General features: G+C 41.3%; 1 protein-coding gene across 2 annotated transcripts in view; it reads left to right on the top strand.

Moving 5' to 3' along the window:
* Positions 1 to 724: 724 nt before the first annotated feature.
* Positions 725 to 17,441, top strand: part of ST6GALNAC5 (ST6 N-acetylgalactosaminide alpha-2,6-sialyltransferase 5) — a 215,396-nt gene continuing 198,679 nt past the window's right edge. The window contains exons 1-2 of one of the 2 annotated variants that reach the window (XM_051999389.1): positions 725 to 1,191; positions 2,252 to 2,524. In XM_051999389.1, the coding sequence (XP_051855349.1) occupies positions 1,177 to 1,191; positions 2,252 to 2,524 (288 nt within the window). In that variant the 5' untranslated portion in view covers positions 725 to 1,176. Of the gene's footprint in view, positions 1,192 to 1,465; positions 1,529 to 2,251; positions 2,525 to 17,441 lie in introns of those variants that run through there. The other variant, XM_051999390.1, reaches the window with a different exon arrangement.

The following is a 17,441-nucleotide window of genomic DNA, read 5'->3' as shown; positions in this document are numbered from 1 at the left end:
ATGGTCAAACTGCCTCTCAATTTGATGAGCAGCACAATGATGGGGCTACTGGACAACAGTACCAGAAAGCTTCAGCAGCCTTCAGGGTTACCCCTAGCACATCTGGGCAGAGTTGTGGCCTGCCACCCCAGGAGGTGCCTCCTAATTAGAGCTGGAAGAAGGAAATGAATTGCCGGGCCTGCTATTCTCTGGGTTAGGCAACTTGTCCAGGGTCAACGAGGGGCTGCCGAGGCAGCTCCTGAACACAGATCCTCCTTAGACTACTTACTTATCTAACCATTTTGCTTCTGTGGAGGCTGCTATTGTGTTGCTGCTGCTCTTGCTGCTCTTCCTCCTCCACCACCACTGGCTTCTCCTTCTCCTCCTCCTCATTATTATTCTCATCCATCTGGAAAGACTGGGTAATTCACACTTCCTCACTTTACAGATGAGGAAACCGAGGCCTAAGATGTCTTCAGTGACTTAGCCAGTCACCTAGGGAGTGAGTGGCAGAGCTAGATTTGACCCTGGATGCTCAGGCTGCAGAGCTCAGTGTTCTTCCCACCATGTTGAGCACTGGAGGTGCCCCCTCTCCCCATTCTGGGGAGTCTGCTGCTTTTTACTGAATTGACACAACAGAAAGCAGTTCCTCACTGGGTGGCTGGGGGGGGGGGAAGCCCCAACTCTCAATCCTTTTCTTGGATGGTTTCATTAAAACAGGAAGAATCGTTCCTTCTTGTGTGTGCCCGAGGAAAAAAGGAAAAAAAAGGAAAAAGGAAGAACCGGAAGGAAAGAGGCCCCATTGAACTTCCCAGCCCCCCAAATCTTTGGCTGCAGAGATGTGCTTTCCCTCTTCTGGAAGGGAGGCATCCAGAGGGCTTTAGGACCCAGCGGGCGGCGGCAGGCGGCAGTTGTGTAGATCACTGAGAGACTAAGAGGGTCCAGTTCAGTTTTAATTCTGTGTCTAATCTCTGCAACAGCAGCGCTCTCCCCATCCCGAGCCCAGCTCGCCGCTACCTGGCCGGAATAGCCCCGCCGCCGGCGCCGCCTCCTCCGCCTGCCGGCCTCCCCCAGCCCCCGCCGCCCTCCTCAGCCCAGCCACCCCCGTGCCCACTTTCCCCAGCCATGGAAACCCGAGGAGAAAAAGTGGCCCCGGACGCCAGCGCCTGAGGACTGCGAGGGAGGAGGCGTCCAAAAATGAAGACCTTGATGGTGAGTCCGGGCTCCCAACTCCTGGCGGGGACCGGGCAGAGCGCCCACCCTCGGGGAAGGGGCGCCGGAACCGGGAGCGCAAGGCGCGCAACCCCAGCCCCCGCTCCCCGGGCTCCTCAGTTTCCAAGGGACAACTTTCCACCTGCTTTTTTAATGCGTGTTTACACACACACACACACACACACACACACACACACTCATACACTCATACACACACACACACACACACACACACACACACACACACACACACACACACACACACACACACACACGGTCTCCGCCTCTGCTGTAGCTTCCAGGCTCGGGAAGAGAAGACTGGGGATGTGAAACTCAGGTAGATCCGAGCTTCCTCCGGTCCAGGGTGGGATGTCCAAAAGGCAGGTGAAAGGAGGCGGCGGCAGAGGAAAGAGGAGAGTCGGGGCTGAAGGGGGAAGAGGGAAGGGTCGGGCTCGGGGGTTCGGGCTGGGGAGGACAAAGGCCGAGGAGCAGGGGCGAGAGTTCCCCGAAGACTTTCTGGTTTTCCAGACGGGTTCCAAACTTGCGAGGAGCAGCAGTCATAGGCGGAGAGGAGAATGAGAGGGAGAAGCCGGTGTCCCCAGGAGGGGGTGGAAAGGAGCGGGAGCGGAAAGCACACACTTGGCCCGGCGCCCTCCCCCTAAGGTCCCAGCTGAGTATCTCTCCCAGCCCCTGCCACCTCTGGGCTGGCGCGGATGGCCAGGCACTACCTGCCCCCTGCCGAGAGAGCCAGGGAGCGAGAGGTGGCGGCGGCGGCGGCGGCAGCGAGCAGAGCCGAGCCCAGCCGAGCCCAGCGGGCCGGGAGCATCCTCGGCTGCACAGGCGAGGAACGTGCCGGCTCCCGGAAGGCTGGCTGGAGGGCGGGCGGCCGGGCTGCGCTCTCCCGGGGACCGCAGAGCTGCACCAGCCCTCGGAGCTCTCCCTGGTGCTGACCCGCCGGGCCCGGGAACGGGCTCTGGAGCTCTCCGCGGTGCTGACTCCACCCGCGGCGCCCTTCGGCTAGGGGTAGAGCGAGCTGAGCGCCGTTTCTCTCTTCTCACAGCGCCATGGGTTGGCTGTGTGTCTGGCGCTCACCACCATGTGTACCAGCTTGTTGCTCATGTACAGCGGCCTCGGCGGCGGCCAGAAGGAACACCCCCAGCAGCGGGAACAGGAGGCGGCAGCGCCGGGGGCCAGCGGCAAACCCGCAGCCCAGAGCAGCCGGCTCCTGGGGCTGGCGGGCGGCAACGGACACCCGGGGCAGTCTCCGCAGCGCCCGGGGATTCCTCAAGGGGGGCGGCTGCTGGACGGATACATCAGCGTCTTGGATCATAAGGTGATTCCCCCCCCCCCATCCTTTCCCCCACATCCACAGGCACACACGCGCGTTTTCATTCCGAGCAAGCCCGAACCCACCGCCTGCTCTGGGGATTCTTCCCCGGCTCCTCATGCTAAACCCCACTGGGTGTGGGGCGCGGGAGTGAGCCGCTTGAAGCCCCAGGAGGGAGGTGGATGGGGGCTTAAATGGAGGGACGTGGGGATTCGTTCTCTCCTCTTGGGGAAAGGATGAAAAGTTTCCTGAAGACGGGTGGGGATAAGGAAAATAGCGAGGCTGGGACCCGTTGCCCTTTGTCTTCCTTGGTTGACTGGCTCTTCTGCCTGGACAACATATCTGGGGGTTTCTTCCTCAGCGCAAGCCCTTAATTGCTCAGTTTTCCACGGCACGGGAAGGGTTACTTATGAATCCATTTCACATTTTCCCGAACCTTCTGGCTCAAGTTGAATTTGACTGGAGTTGGGGGTGGGAGGGACAGAGACACTGAAGGGGATGAGCAGAAGTGGTACTGTGTACTCCGTCATAATTAGCCAGTCGGCCCCCAGGAGCTCCTCAGACACTGGAGTTCTTTTCTGATTTCTCCTCCAGATGGTTCTGGCTCAGTTAAGTCCTGTGGAGCTAGGCAAGAAAGGCTCCAGGCTAAGACCTTCGTCTCCGAGACCCATTCTCCCTCTTCCTCGCTAGAAGCTGCTACAGGGCTGGCTAATAATTAACAATAGGACTTTTAAAAAATAATTAAGGCGTCTGCTTACAAAAATAACAAAAAAAAAAAAAAAAACAATTCCATTGTGCAATGTCTCTGTGGAGACCCCGATCAAGTTTTCTGATTCCAGAATGTGTTGTTTTATCCTGAGTGAATTTTTCCCTCATTATTCATAACTGTTAATGTTTGTATGAAAATGTAATTCTATTCACTATTTACTTTATCAAGCTAGAGGAATACTAGAAATCCGCTCAGTTTAGGGGCTTCATGAAAGATGTTTGAATCCATGGGTGTATATCAGAGGCAGTTGGGAGTAAATAGGTTTTATAAATACAGTTATGCAGTTCTTTCTGTTTTGGAAAGATTGCTCATAGCTTTCAGAGGAAAACAAAAGCCAAACGTCATTTTTTAAGATAGATTTCCTAATTAGCTAATCGGTCAGCAGTTTTTAGATACTTGTAATGTATTTTATGAAAGATACAAAAAAGTATAAGACATAATCCTCTCTCAAGGAGTTTACAATCCATAAGATTGATTTTTAAAAGCACTAGTGGCAAATGGTGAAGCAGGACATGCAAAAAAGATAATTAATCAGAAGTGACAAAGAAGACAATTATTATAAGAAGTCTAGAGAAAGAAATTTGTTCATCGTAGGTTAGAATAATCTAACTACCAAAGTAGCCCAAAATATTCCTGGAGGGATAGAGAAGCTGTGGACAGACTGAGAGAGAGAAAGAGGAACTCTGACCAGAAGGAGTTAATCCAAAAGAGGAGGGCCACCCATCTTGCAATAACAGATTTCACTTCCTCTGTTGAACAAGTAGGCTAGATGGCCAGTAAGGGCCCTTCCAAACCTCTTGTAGTAAGTGATTCTGGAATGATTTCAGGCTTTGTTCTTGGGTATACTACTGACTGAAGGCAAATTGTGAGTTTTTTTGAAAAAATAAGTTTAGATTCCAGAGATGTACTTGGGGTTTAAGTAGCATATAATGAATTTCCACTAATTTCATGAAATTGTAAATATAAATCATAGAACTAGATCTGGAAAGGCAGGCAAAGGCTGTTCAATCCAACTAACCCATTTTGAAGCTAAGGATGGGAAGTTAAATGGTTTTATTACTGTCATACAAGTAATAGTCATAATTAGCAGGGGAGGAATTTGAATCCCTCTTTTGACTAAAGAGTCAGAGATATTTTCAATATACCATGATATATTTGGCCTGGATTTTCTGATGTAATATAAAGTAAAAGTTTTGTGGGGATTTTTTTTTTAAATTCAAAGGCCTAGTTTAGGGAAGTGTCTAAAGTTAAAGTGGCCTAAATTTTGTGCTTCACTCTACTATCACTCTACTACTTTCTTTGAGAAAATGGATTTGGATTCTAGGAATGTCCTTTATGTTTAATTGGTACATGATAATTTCACCTGTAAAATACAGGGGTTGATTTAAATGTCTTCTAAGATTCATTCCAAGAAGGAATAGATTATGAACCCATGACCCTTTTCAAAATATATCCATTCAATTAGTCATTCAATAGGCAATTACTAAACACTTACTATGTACTAGGAATCATACCAGATAACTGGAGCAAAAAGGCAAACAATTCTTACCCTCAAATAGCTTACATTCTACAGGGCGAAATATATACAAAATACATAAGGTATACTTTTTCGTTACATGATGGTAAGGAATTCACTGAATATTGCTTATTTGGAAAATGATAGGATGCATCAGAATTCAGTTGTGGGAATTTTTTGGTATGGGCTTATTAATAAGTTACTGTATTTGAAATGCACAAGCAATGTCTTGATGTAGCAAATAGAGTATTGCATTTAGATCTAGAAAGACCTAAGTTCAAATCTTTACTCTGATGCTTTCTAGAGGGATGTTCTGGAGCCAGCTGGAGCTGATTTAAGAGAGCAGATTGTTCTATTTTCAGTGTGAGCATTTACACTTTAGATATCAACAAAATGCTACCAATCTGGGATGTATTTGTTGTTTCGTTTGTTGTCTAGACTTTAAAAAGTGACAAATGAAGATTGAACCTGAAGGTGTGTTATGAGTACATATTGTCAGGAGCGCCGGTTAAGCACTCACCAGCATATCATTTACTATGGGAGAGTCGCTTAGTCTCTTTTTGTCTGAGTTTCCTTATCTATATAATGATGTTAATACTAATAGTGTTTGCTTCCCTGAGTAATTTCAGGATCAGTCTTTTGAGGCTCAAATGAGGGGATGTATATTAAGAGCTTTGCGATCTTTAAAGCATTATATAAATATCAGTAGTGACTCTTATGCATCAAGGAATCTGATGTAGTGACTAAGCTTTTAGATCTAGAGTTAGAAAAACATATGGGATCATGGACTAATTGCTCTGAATCTAGATTCTTCATTTGTAAAATGAGATAACAAAATGTAGATCATTTACAGCGTCATTAGAGGATCAAATGATTTGCTGTATATGATATGCTTAGCAAATTATAAAGCACTCTGTAAATGTCAGTTTTTATTAATTACTTCAAAGTGATGTTGGGCCCATACCTAGAGCCTTAGATTTGTAGTTAAAGAGATCTTAGAATTTTCAAAGACAATCTTCATCTTTATACATGAAGATATTGGAGTACATCCAGGTTAAGTGACTGGTTCAAGATCATCCAAGTAATGAGTAAAGTCAAGCTTTGAATCCAAGACTAACGGCCACAGATTCAGAGCTTTTCCCATGTTGATCTGTTGTTGCATCTCAATACAACCAGTTTGGACAACAAGGAAAGGATGGCTTTTGCACTGTCACATTTCTACAATAGTGTTCAAAAAGTCCAAATTGCTCCCAAGAAAAAATGTTCAATAAAATTTAATTAGTGGTAACCTTCTCAAGACATCAAAAACCATGCACAGCAGATGTCGCTGCACAGTGCCAAGGGTGAAGGGTGTGCCTGATCCTGTGTCTGAATGGTACCCAGTACCAGTCAGAGAACAGTTGCTTCTAATGGCAGTACTCCTCTATTTGAAAACTGGAAATGCCTATTTAACAGTGATTTGAAGATAAAAATGCTTTTTAAAAAAATCTCTAATAAAAAAACTCACATAAATTATTGGTATCCAGAGAGGCCTTCAGAAGAATGGATAGAATGCCAGCCTCACAGGCAAGAAGACCTGGCTTCAAGGTCTGCCTCTGACAGAATAGCTGGGTGCCCTTGGACAACTGATATAGCAACAATAACAATGATGACAATAATAATAGCTAGCATTTATTTAGCACTTTCAGGTTGCCAAAGTGCTTTACAGATTTTCTCTTTTAAGCTTCATTACAGTCCTGTGAGGTAGGTGCTTTTATTATCCCCACTTTAGAGATAAGGAAATTGAGGGTAAAGGAGATTATTCATCTTGTCCAGAGTGACTCAACTAATAAGTAAATTAGAAATCACTTCTCTATTCCAAGTGCATTGTTCTATCCACTCTGCCATCTACCTTCCAAAGTTAACCTCTCTAAACCCCCAAACAACTCTCTAAAGTTCTAATATTCATCTGTTCAAATCTTTACTCTGATGCTTTCTAAAGGGATGTTCTGGAGCCACCTGGAGCTGATTTAAGAGAGGGAGTCATGTCACTGGCAGTTTCATCACCCAAATAAAATCAGAGTTCCAAACCACAAAAAAAAAAAAAAAAAGACAAAGATTTAAAAAGAAAGGGAAGAGGAAGTTGTCCCTGGAGAAAGACAGGTTCCTAATGGTTTTGCTTTTGTATGCCAAAATAGAAATCTCTGGTAAAGTTCTCTGGGAATTCTTTGTGGTGGAGGCAAGCCTGGGTTTTCTAAGATTATGCCAGTAGAGAGGGGGTTCTAGAAAGTCCTACCAAGTTCCAGAAAGGCTTGGAATATATGCCCGGTAATGAGGAAGTATCTGTTGTTTAAAGAGCAGTTTTCCATATTTAGAGCTAATTTCATTACCAAAAGCTCATGGCTAACTTTAAAGGAGTGGGGCAAAGGATGAATCTTATAGGCCTAAAGCAATCCTGGACAGAGGAAGTTTGGAGTAAGGAGCAGAGAGTTGATCTTAGAGACAAGAAGACCTGACTCTTGTCCTGTCTCTGACTAACTGGCTGGGTGATCTTGAGTGAGTAAGTCCCTTTGCTTCTGGGGGCCCCAGTCTACTCATTTAGAAAAATTAGGGTTTTTAATGGAGATGACGTGGGAACTTGTTTTGCTTGAATTTGATTAGATCTTCCAAAGGTTTTGCTTAGTTGTGTTTTGTCTTCTCCAATATGACTGGTGATAAGGGAAACAAAAAAAAGAGTTTTGCTAATTGAAAAAGATAACACTAAATTATAAAAATGAATGATTGTCAAATCATCCATGCTCAAAAAGTCTATGGCTCAATCTGCACTTGAGTTCCTCCCCATTCTGTAAGGAGGGGAATACCACAACTTATCCCTTATGCCCTGAAATTATGTTTGGGATTGATTGATGCTCTCATGTATATTCATAAGTATACATTCATTTAATGTGTCCTATAGCCCAGACATTACACCAGGCACCTGAGAAAAAAGGCGCCTTTCAAATATAAAGGAAAAGAAGGGTGGCCTTTACATTCTCTCTGATTCAGATAAGCTGGAAACAATGACAGAGATATTAGTCAGGAAAATGTTCTTCCCATCCTGCTTAGGGGTCTCCCAGATGGATACATTTGCAGTCGGTCTGTTCCACTTGGTGATGGCATTAGCATTTTAGCTCTCGGGATGTCATTCAACAGGTGGCCCTAATCCACAGCACCTGCATTTCACAAATGACAGTATGTTTGCAAGAGGAAGCTTCGACTCCTGCCGCTGAGGATTGAATAACTACAGAGATTAAATCATTATGTGCTCTTGGACAAGGATATTCGGAAAGTCGGGGACCTGTTCCCTGATGAGGAATATATGATGAGGATGAAAACATCACTGTCTGTGACCTTGTTGCCTTCCCACTAATGGTCTCTCCTCCTAGTGGAGGATGGGAGTTAGTTCCAGGCCAATAAGATGTTGGCAGTGTGGGCTCTCTCATAGCAGCTGAGAATTTACATTTTTAGTTTAGGGAGTTTTCATCTTCTCTGAACCCTACCTCCTCCCTCAAACCCAGTCCCACTGACATCTGGGAAAAGAGGAATTTTTTTTGTATTCTATGATCTTGTTTTTGGTTTTTGCAGGCTGACAGGCTCCTCACAAAGGGAGCCAGAAACTAAGCAAAGAAGCCAGCTCTGAGAGCCACAGTAATCTCTTTCTGGATTTTTAAAAAAACTCTTTCATAGTATAATGAAAAAAAGCTCTGACTCCAGAAAGAGAAGATCTGGATTTGAATCCTGTTCTCTACCACCTGTGTGGTTTTGGAGAAATGACTTCCTCTCAAGCAATCTCAGTTTCCTCTCTTGTAAAATAAAGGGGGTTTTCTGGGTATCCTTTGACATCCCTTCCAGTTCTAAATCCGTGATTCTATAATATAATCTAGGTGATATTGTTGAAACCTTCACCTCTTGAAGTCTCATTTTCCCCATTTGTAAAATGAAGGTTCTTGAGTTTCTTGTAGCTCTAAATCTACAAGCTGAGAGCTCCCAGTGTGGAAAGTACTTTTACTTTAAACAGGTTTGCTGTTATTTTTCATCTTGGAAAGTAGGCTCCGGCAATAACAGGTCAAGTGACCCAGCCTATGTCAGACATCCAGTCCTGTCAGGGGCAGGACAGTAATCCAGACCTCAGTGAATTCCCCCAAATTGCCTGCTACTGTTATAAGATAGAAAACCTTTCCTTATTGACATTATTGATGGCGTTGCTATTATTTTTGTTGTTATAAAAGTAGCTGGGGTTGATATGAGTTCCAAAAATAAAAGCTCAACATTCAGAAAACATTCAAACAACATTCAGAAAAAAAGTGTCAGGTACTCACTGAAGACAGGGAGAGTCAGGAAATCCTTTATGGCACAAGCTAGCATAGGGTGGGACAAGGTGACATTATTTACCATCTGGTGGCCTATGTGAAGGGAACATCTCAGCTAATTCCAGTTGCAGACTAGTAGGTGCCCTAATCCTGTACATATAAATGGATTACTGGCCCTTGATCTTGACCTTGTTACAGGCTCTGTTTGAAAAGGCAAGAGTGGAAAAAACTGAGTAATAGAGCAGTTTCAGAAGAATTTGCTTCTACCATAAGATGTCAGACACACTATTAAGGCAAAAGGGCAGCTGGGTGGTGGAGTAGATAGAGAACTGGATTTAGAATCAGGAAGACATCTTTCTGAGTTTAAATTTGACCTCAGACACTTACTAGCTGTATGACCCGGGGCAACTGGCTCAATCCTGTTTGCCTCAGTTTCCTCATCTATAAAATAACGCAAAGGATATCTTTGCCAAAAAAATCTCAGTGAGGTTACAAGGAGTCAGATATGATGTAAACAATTCAACAATAGTAATGTAATGTGATGTAAAGTGATATAAACAATTCAACAAAGTAATGCAAAGCATAAGCACTTTGGCTATAACTGGCATTGTTGGAAAGGGCTTTGTGTCTTGAATGGTGCAAATGGAGTTGAAATTCCACCTCTATTTCAAATGACTCATTTTTTGACAATCACAAATTGTTTAAATGTTATTTCTCTCCTTTTGCAATCTCAAATTCTTTATTCTACATCAAACTCATTCCTGGATTTTTGAACAAATATCTACTCAATAATTCATTCATTCAAAAATATTTGGTGAGCACTTCTGGTTTGTATAACAACAAAGAAAATGCCTGCCCTCAATGAGTTACTGTGCACTTGAGAAAGTAGAGCTAAACATGTGGAAAATAAGTCATGCGAGGAGGTCAAAAAGCCATAGGATACATACACACATAAAAATCTGTGAATATATGCATATATATGTGGCTAAAGAAATAGATGTAAAATTAAGTGACAAATAATAGCACAGTGGGAGATATATGCTTGGCTATCTGTGAAGCAAGAAATGTCATCCTATGCAGAGGGCTGAAACTCTGAAAAGGTAAGCTTGAATCAGACAGCCGAGCATGTAAGGCTGATCACTCATTCAATGTGAGATAATGGCTTTAAGACATATATTTAGATGAGATGGTGATGTGATGGCTCTCCTCACCATTGGTGCTGGCTGAATGTTTAGTGGTAAGGTAATCATAGGCAAGGACTGGAGGGCTGAGGGGGAGAAGTCAGAGTCACTTGGTGGCAGGACGAGAAACACAGAGGCTGGAGACTCCGGACTCCAGAATCCAGAATACATCTTTGGCAAGCTACGTGGCAGTCTGCCTGCCTTTTTCACTTCTCCCCCTAAAGACCAAGAACTTTGATTGATCCTGACTCTGACTGATCCTGAGACCCTCCAGGGAATTAATCCAGATGTTATAATCCTATACTAAAAGAACATTTGAATTCTTAAATTAATGGGCACAGAATCCTACCTTTCAGTCATGCCAAGTTTATATTGAGAACTAGCTAATAAATTATTAATCAATTATGATCTCATAGCAATTTCCAAAGGAGATTCATGAAAACGACTGGGAATTACAGAATAAGAAGTCTGCCAAACACTGCTCTCTGGCATGGCCTAGGAGTCTAGAGGTCATTGTCTAGACTATGGAAGAGTGGACAGCCCAAGTTCATCGTCTTTACTCAGATATGAATGACTGCCTGGTGTTGAAGCACAGAAATATACAATAGAGTGACCTTATTTGATATTTCCTTTTCTGCCAAATGGGAATAATATTTACTCTGCCCTAAATAACTCTAAGAGTTGTCCTAATGATTAAATTAGATAAAAGAAATGAACCTACTTAAAAAGTACAAATCAAAAATTATATGAGAACCTCAGTAAATATTTATGTCACTTTCTTTTTGAAGCTTTCTTTGATCCTTTCAACAGCTAGTGGCTCCCCAACAAAGATAAAAATTACCTTTAATTTTTTGCACTTTTATTTAAATATATACATAGGGGTTTTTTAAGCATTATGATGCTTTTATTATATGTCAGGCATGGGACTAAGCCTGTGAGTTACAAATATCATTCCTTCTTCTCTGAGAACTTCTTCCAGAGCCTCCCAGATAAGCAACCATCTTGTAGTTCATAATAGAGACCATATATTGGGAGAGCTCAAGCCCTGAGAGCCACACTTTCAATTTGCATAATTTCAGAAAAGTCCTGGTCAGTCTTTATTCTACTCTCTTTTCTCTTGCCACCTTCCCATTTCCCTCCTTCCAATTTCCTTGTCAATGAGGCCATTGTTGGAATGGAAACAAGCATTTATTAAGTGAGATTCCTATTCCAGGCACTGTGCTAAGTCCAAAGGATACAAGCACAAGATAAAATAAAGACAGTTCTTATGGGGAAAGGTGACACGAAAAATGAAAATAGAAAGGGAATGCAATCCAGAACATAAGGAACAGGTCCTGAAAAAAATGAAGGCAGGCCAAGCTGGGTCCCTTTGAAAAAGAAAGGGTTTAGAATGATTTTGCCAATGGGAAAAGAAGAGCAGGTACTAGTAAGAAATATTCCATAGTAAGTAAGAGTTTGCCAGTCTATTCAAATATGGACCCATCCCTGTACCTCTAACTTTCTAGACCAAAGTATCTTTTTCTGGACACTACTCCCCTCTGTTGTTTTTCTTATTAGACTGTGAACTCTTTGAGGGCATGAATTCTTTCTGATTTCATATTTGTGTCAGTATAGCAGCACGGTGTTTGGCACATCATAGGTTCTTCTTAACTTATTTGTTCATTGTACATATCATCACATAAGACAGCCCCTGCCATAAAATGTTTATACTGGGAAAGATACTATATATGGGTGGTGGCCAAGAAGGAGTGTTTTGGCCAGTGAAGGCAGAGGGAAGGAGGAATTGGGCCATAGGACAATTGATTAACTTATTCTATTCCAAAATCTAGGGGTGTAGGTGTGGAAGCTGGAGTTCTAGGTCTGAAGTATCAAGGCATGGAGATGGCTTTCATCCCCCCAAGAGAATGTAAACTTCTTGAGGGTATATACTGTCATTTTAGTTCTTGTGGGCCCCAACACTTAACACAGTATCTAGCACATGGTTGACATTAATAAATATTTGTCAACTTATTGATTCATGTATTATGCATCTAATAAAATTCCCTTGATATTTTAACCTTTTAACCTCACCTTACTTATTTCCATTGACCAACTCTTCCATTTTACCATATCTACACAAAGATGGACATACCCTTAATTCTGTCATCACTCACATACATACTACTTACATGTTCATGAAATCTGAAATTCCACTCTCTGGCCACATCTGTTGGCTTTCCATCTTTCTCTCTTCCTTGAAATTCCAAATCCTATTCTTTACCTTCATGACTTCCAATCCCTTAGTCCTTCTGTTCTTTCCCAAGGCACCACACTGGATATATTTTTCCCTTTACCATCTAAAATTTGTGATGAGCTAGTCCAACTCTATATTGTCCTCATCTCTCAAGTCCTTTACCCATTTATTCTTGAAGATTTTGCCCTTCTAGATCTCCATAGTGGACCATTCCCACATTTGTGACTTTTGTCCTACTTATGTGTTGTGGAGCAAAGTCACCTTGAATATTACTAGGCAATCTTTGATACCTCTCTACCAGTTCACTATCCCATTGACCAGAGTGACTTTTCCAAACCTTTTCATCACTCCTCAAACCTTCCATGGCTCCCCTTTCCCCCATCCTCTCTATTGAGTGCTTTATCTCATATTTAACTGGAAAAAAATGAGGCCATTCGCAGAGGGCTTCCTGTTTCACAGGAAGAGATGGCCTTTCTCCTTGCCAAAGCAAATCCCTTATTTGCATGTGATCCTATTCCATCTTATCTTTCCCAGCAGATTGCCCTTCTATCATCCCTGCTTTCTCATTAATATTCAATCTCTTCCCATCTGCTGCCTGCTTCCCTACTGCTTACAAACATGCCCATGTTTCCCTCATCCTAAAAAACCCTCACTTGATCCATCCATCCCATATAGTTATCATCCTATATCTCCTCCCATTAGTAGTGAAAGTCCTTTTGAAGGCCATCTAAAACAGATACCGCTTCCTCTCCTCTCCCTCTTTCTAACTCTCTACAGTCTGACTTCTGACCTCATCCTTCAACCAAACCTGTCCTCTCCAGAACTGCTCAGTCTTTTCTCAGTCTTTGTCCTTCTTGACATTGGTCATCATCCTCTCCTTAAGAAACTCTTTTCTATAGGTTTTGGGGAGACCACTCTCTCTTGGTTCCTCTGCCTATGGGACATTATTTTTTCCTCTTTAATGACTTCTTCTAGATCACATTTACTAATAGTGAGACTTAGAGCCCAATTCCCTATTCTGGGCTCTTTCTTTTTTCTCTCTTTATACTATTTCGTGTAATGATCTCATTAGTTCTCATAGATTCAATTACCATCTCTATGTAGATAACTCAGTTCTATTTGTCCAGCTTTATTCTTTTTGCTGACCTTCATATTAAAATCTCCAAAAGTGTTTTAGATATCTCTGGATGTTCTATAGGTCCCAGGCATTAGTTAATGCAATAAATTGTTGAGCCTGGAATCACAAAGTCCTAAATTAAAATTAAGTCTCAGAAACTTACTAGGTAAATGATACTGGGAATACTTCTCCTCTGTGTCTCAAAAGCATCTTAATCTGCAGAGACTCCCTGTACTACCACCTTCTTAATTGCCAGGCTCAAAACTTGACTCCACATTCTCACCTCCTGTATCCAATCAGTGGTCAAGTCTTGTTGAATTTACCTTCTTAACATCTCTCACATTTACCTTCTTAGAATGTCTTAATTCCCTTCTCTCCTCTGACACTACCATTATTCTGGAGCAAGCTGTTATTACCCATACCTGGTCTACTGCAACAGCTTATTGACTGGTCTTATAGGCGCAAAGTATCTCCCCATTCTAATCCATCCTTCACTCACCTGTCAAATTGATTTCTAAAATGAAGAGTTTTAACTCTTTTACCCAACTCTTCAGTAAACTGTAGTGATTCCCTTTTGCCTACAGGATTAAAAATAAAATCTTCTGTTATAGAAAGAATATAAAATCTATTTTCTCTGGCTGTCTTCCTCATGCTTGGAATCTCCTCTATGCTCTGACTTTTGGCTTCCAAAACTTTTATTAAGTCATCAACTAAACTCTCACCTTCAGGAAGAAACCTTTCCCAGTCTTTCTTAATTTTAGTGCTTTCCTTCAGAGACCACTCCCATATACATATGTGTATGTATATCTTGTGGGTATTTTATATTCCATATTAGATTGGGAGTGCCTTGAAGGCAAGTATTGAGGGGTTGATTTTTGGTATCTCCATTACTTAGCATACTACTTGATCATATAGTAGGCACTGAATAACTAGATGACTGAATTATTTACTAATATTGCTACATCATAGACACTTAATATATTTTAGTTGCTTAGAATTGTCTAATTGACAAATACAGTCAGTCTGATAGAAGCTAGAGTGCAGATAGGGAGCAGATGTAAGGGGAATTTAAGACAAAGCATTATGATTTATTATATGTGTGTACATATATATACATATATATACATATATATGCTTATTTTGAATTTGATTCAATAAATGTCTATTGAGATCCTGCTATGTTCAATGTGAAAGGCAACATCTCACATTGGTTGACAGTCAAAAAGGTTTCAAGTCCTGTTTCTGACATAGGCTGACTAATTGTATGATTATGTAATTTAACTTCTCAGTATACTGAGACAAATTTCTAAGACCATAAATTATGGACCATTTAGTGATCAATCATTAAGCATTTACTAATTGCTTACTGTGTACCATAATTAGTTATTATGTATGTGTATATATATACATATATATATGCAATAAAAATAAGAATATGTTAGGGTAGAAGTACTCAGAGTTGAAGAGATCAAGACAGCTTTCATGTAGGAGGTAACATGAACTAAGTTTTGAAGGGAACTAGGAATGCTAAGGAGTGAGTATGAAGAGGAAGTGAAGTCCAAGCATGAGGAAAACTGACCATGTGCAAAAGAATGGAGATGGAAGATGGGCTATCTTAAGAGAGGTACAGTAAGAAGGCCAGTTTGTTCAGATGGCAAAGTGTGTAAAAGGAAATCATGTCAAATTATTTTAGAAAAGGCAGTCAGAGCCAGTTTGTAAAGTATTAAAAATGCCAAATAGAGCAGCTTGTCCCTAGAGGCAATATAGAGCACTTGGTATTTATTGTACCGAAATGTAATATATCAGAGGGGGGCTTTAGGATTTCCCCTTGCTAGTTGTGTTGATGGAGTATGGCTTTCTTCCCTTGATAAAATCAGGGGAAGAAAAAAAATGCAGTAGTGATTATACAAGGCAAAAATAAAACAGGCCCTCCTCTTGAGAAACTTAGATTTGACTGCGATACTCCTATGGTTTTATGATCTCTTCATTGTGGATACTGATCCCTTTCCTAGGGCAAATCATAACTCATATCATTCTGTTTGAACACATGAAACAAAGAATGACAACATGCCCAATAAAGTCCATGTCCCTTACACTTGGAACTGATCAACTGCAAAATTAAACTGGAAATCATGAAAACAATTTGTCCATTGAGAGACAGTGAATTCGCCTACCTCAATCTATTAGACTCACCCAGATCTGTCTTTGAATCCTGAGTTACTAAATATTTTCATTACATTATATTTAGAATGTCTTTCAAAATAAAAAATAAATAGAGATGAATAATGTATGATGTTTATTTGTGTATGTGTATACAAGGACTGTGTGTTCTTCCAAATGATGACACTTCAACTCAATCATCCTGAAGATAGGGAATGTGATGTAGTAGAAACGCCATTCAGAGCTTAAAAAAAAAACAGAGATAAAATCCTATTATCTATCATGTACCATTTTGTGCCATTGGGCATACCATGACTTCTCTGGGTTTCAGTTTCCTTTTCTATAAAATAAAGTATTTTGGACTAGAGGACCTCTATAGTAATTTTTAGCTTTAAATCTTATGAGAGCTCTTTGGGCAATTGGGACAAATGAAAATATAAATGTAAATTAAAATAATCAGTCTCTGCCCTGAAATATCTTAAGAGCATTGAATTTTAAGACTGAACTATTCCAGTCCTCACATTTTGGCTAATTGGGAAACTAAGTCCTACTTTCACCTTGTTGATGCACAAGAGTATTAAAACTTCCTTCTGGAAAAAATATTTTATATTTCTTTGTATTACTTTTTTATACCTATTTATTAAATATTTCATGCTTCCAGTAGGATAGAGAGGAGACACAAGTTTTGTTTTGTCTTTATATAACCCAGCACCAAGGAGGCCACAGGGAAGAGTGGAGAGACAGCAAGTTGAATTGTCAGGATGACTGATGTCTAAGCTGTGCTTTTTATATTACTGTCTATGTGACAGCTGGGCAAGTTACTTCACTTAGTGTCCCAACCAAGTCTCTAAGACAGGTATTTTTCTGTACTGGTAGTAGGAGTTTTCTAATTGGGGAATCATGACTGGTACCAAGACCCCCAGCACTGGGAACAATGTCTTGTAATTAGTATGGGCTTAACAAGTGCTGGCTGGATTGGAGTTTTGATGCATGGCAAACAGCTGGGGAAAGCAAAAATCTCTATCTTGTTTTCCTGATGTGCAGATGTAAGGCTGTTTGCTGTAAGGTGGTGGGCTGTATTTTAAAGCAATGCTTCAATATTATTTGGATGGTGTTTATTAAAACAAAGTCTGGCCATACCCTGATAACAGCAACATCTAAATATTTAATTAGCTTATTATTCTGAAACAAGAAAATATCTCTGGATAGGTTTTTTTTTCCTTTTAAATATTTTCTGCCAAACACTAATGCAATACTTGGTCTTTTCAATAAAATATAAAATGCATATCACAAATGTTATTGAAAAATCTGCAAGCTCTAAAAGATTTTGCATATTTTATCTTCAAAGGAGAAACAAGAATACAAGAGACTCTTACCCAGAGGTAGATTTTGACATAAGAAATTTCTTTATAAGGAGAAATATCCAAAATAAGTCAACAAGCATTTCTTGAGAGGGGTATAATCAAGAGAGCAGAAGAGAGAAGACATTTCAGCTGAACTCTTCCCAGAATTTCATTCAAACACCTTCAAAATACCACATTAAATTAAATTCTGGAATGATATAGCAACAAAAGGTCAGAGGGACACATTTTACAACTTATGACAATTTGGCAGACCGG

The sequence above is a fragment of the Antechinus flavipes genome, chromosome 4 (genome assembly GCF_016432865.1).
Source record: "Antechinus flavipes isolate AdamAnt ecotype Samford, QLD, Australia chromosome 4, AdamAnt_v2, whole genome shotgun sequence".
Classification (NCBI taxonomy): domain Eukaryota; kingdom Metazoa; phylum Chordata; class Mammalia; order Dasyuromorphia; family Dasyuridae; genus Antechinus; species Antechinus flavipes.
The sequence above is the reverse complement of the archived record's forward strand: the minus strand, read 5'-3'. Positions and strand labels throughout refer to the sequence as shown.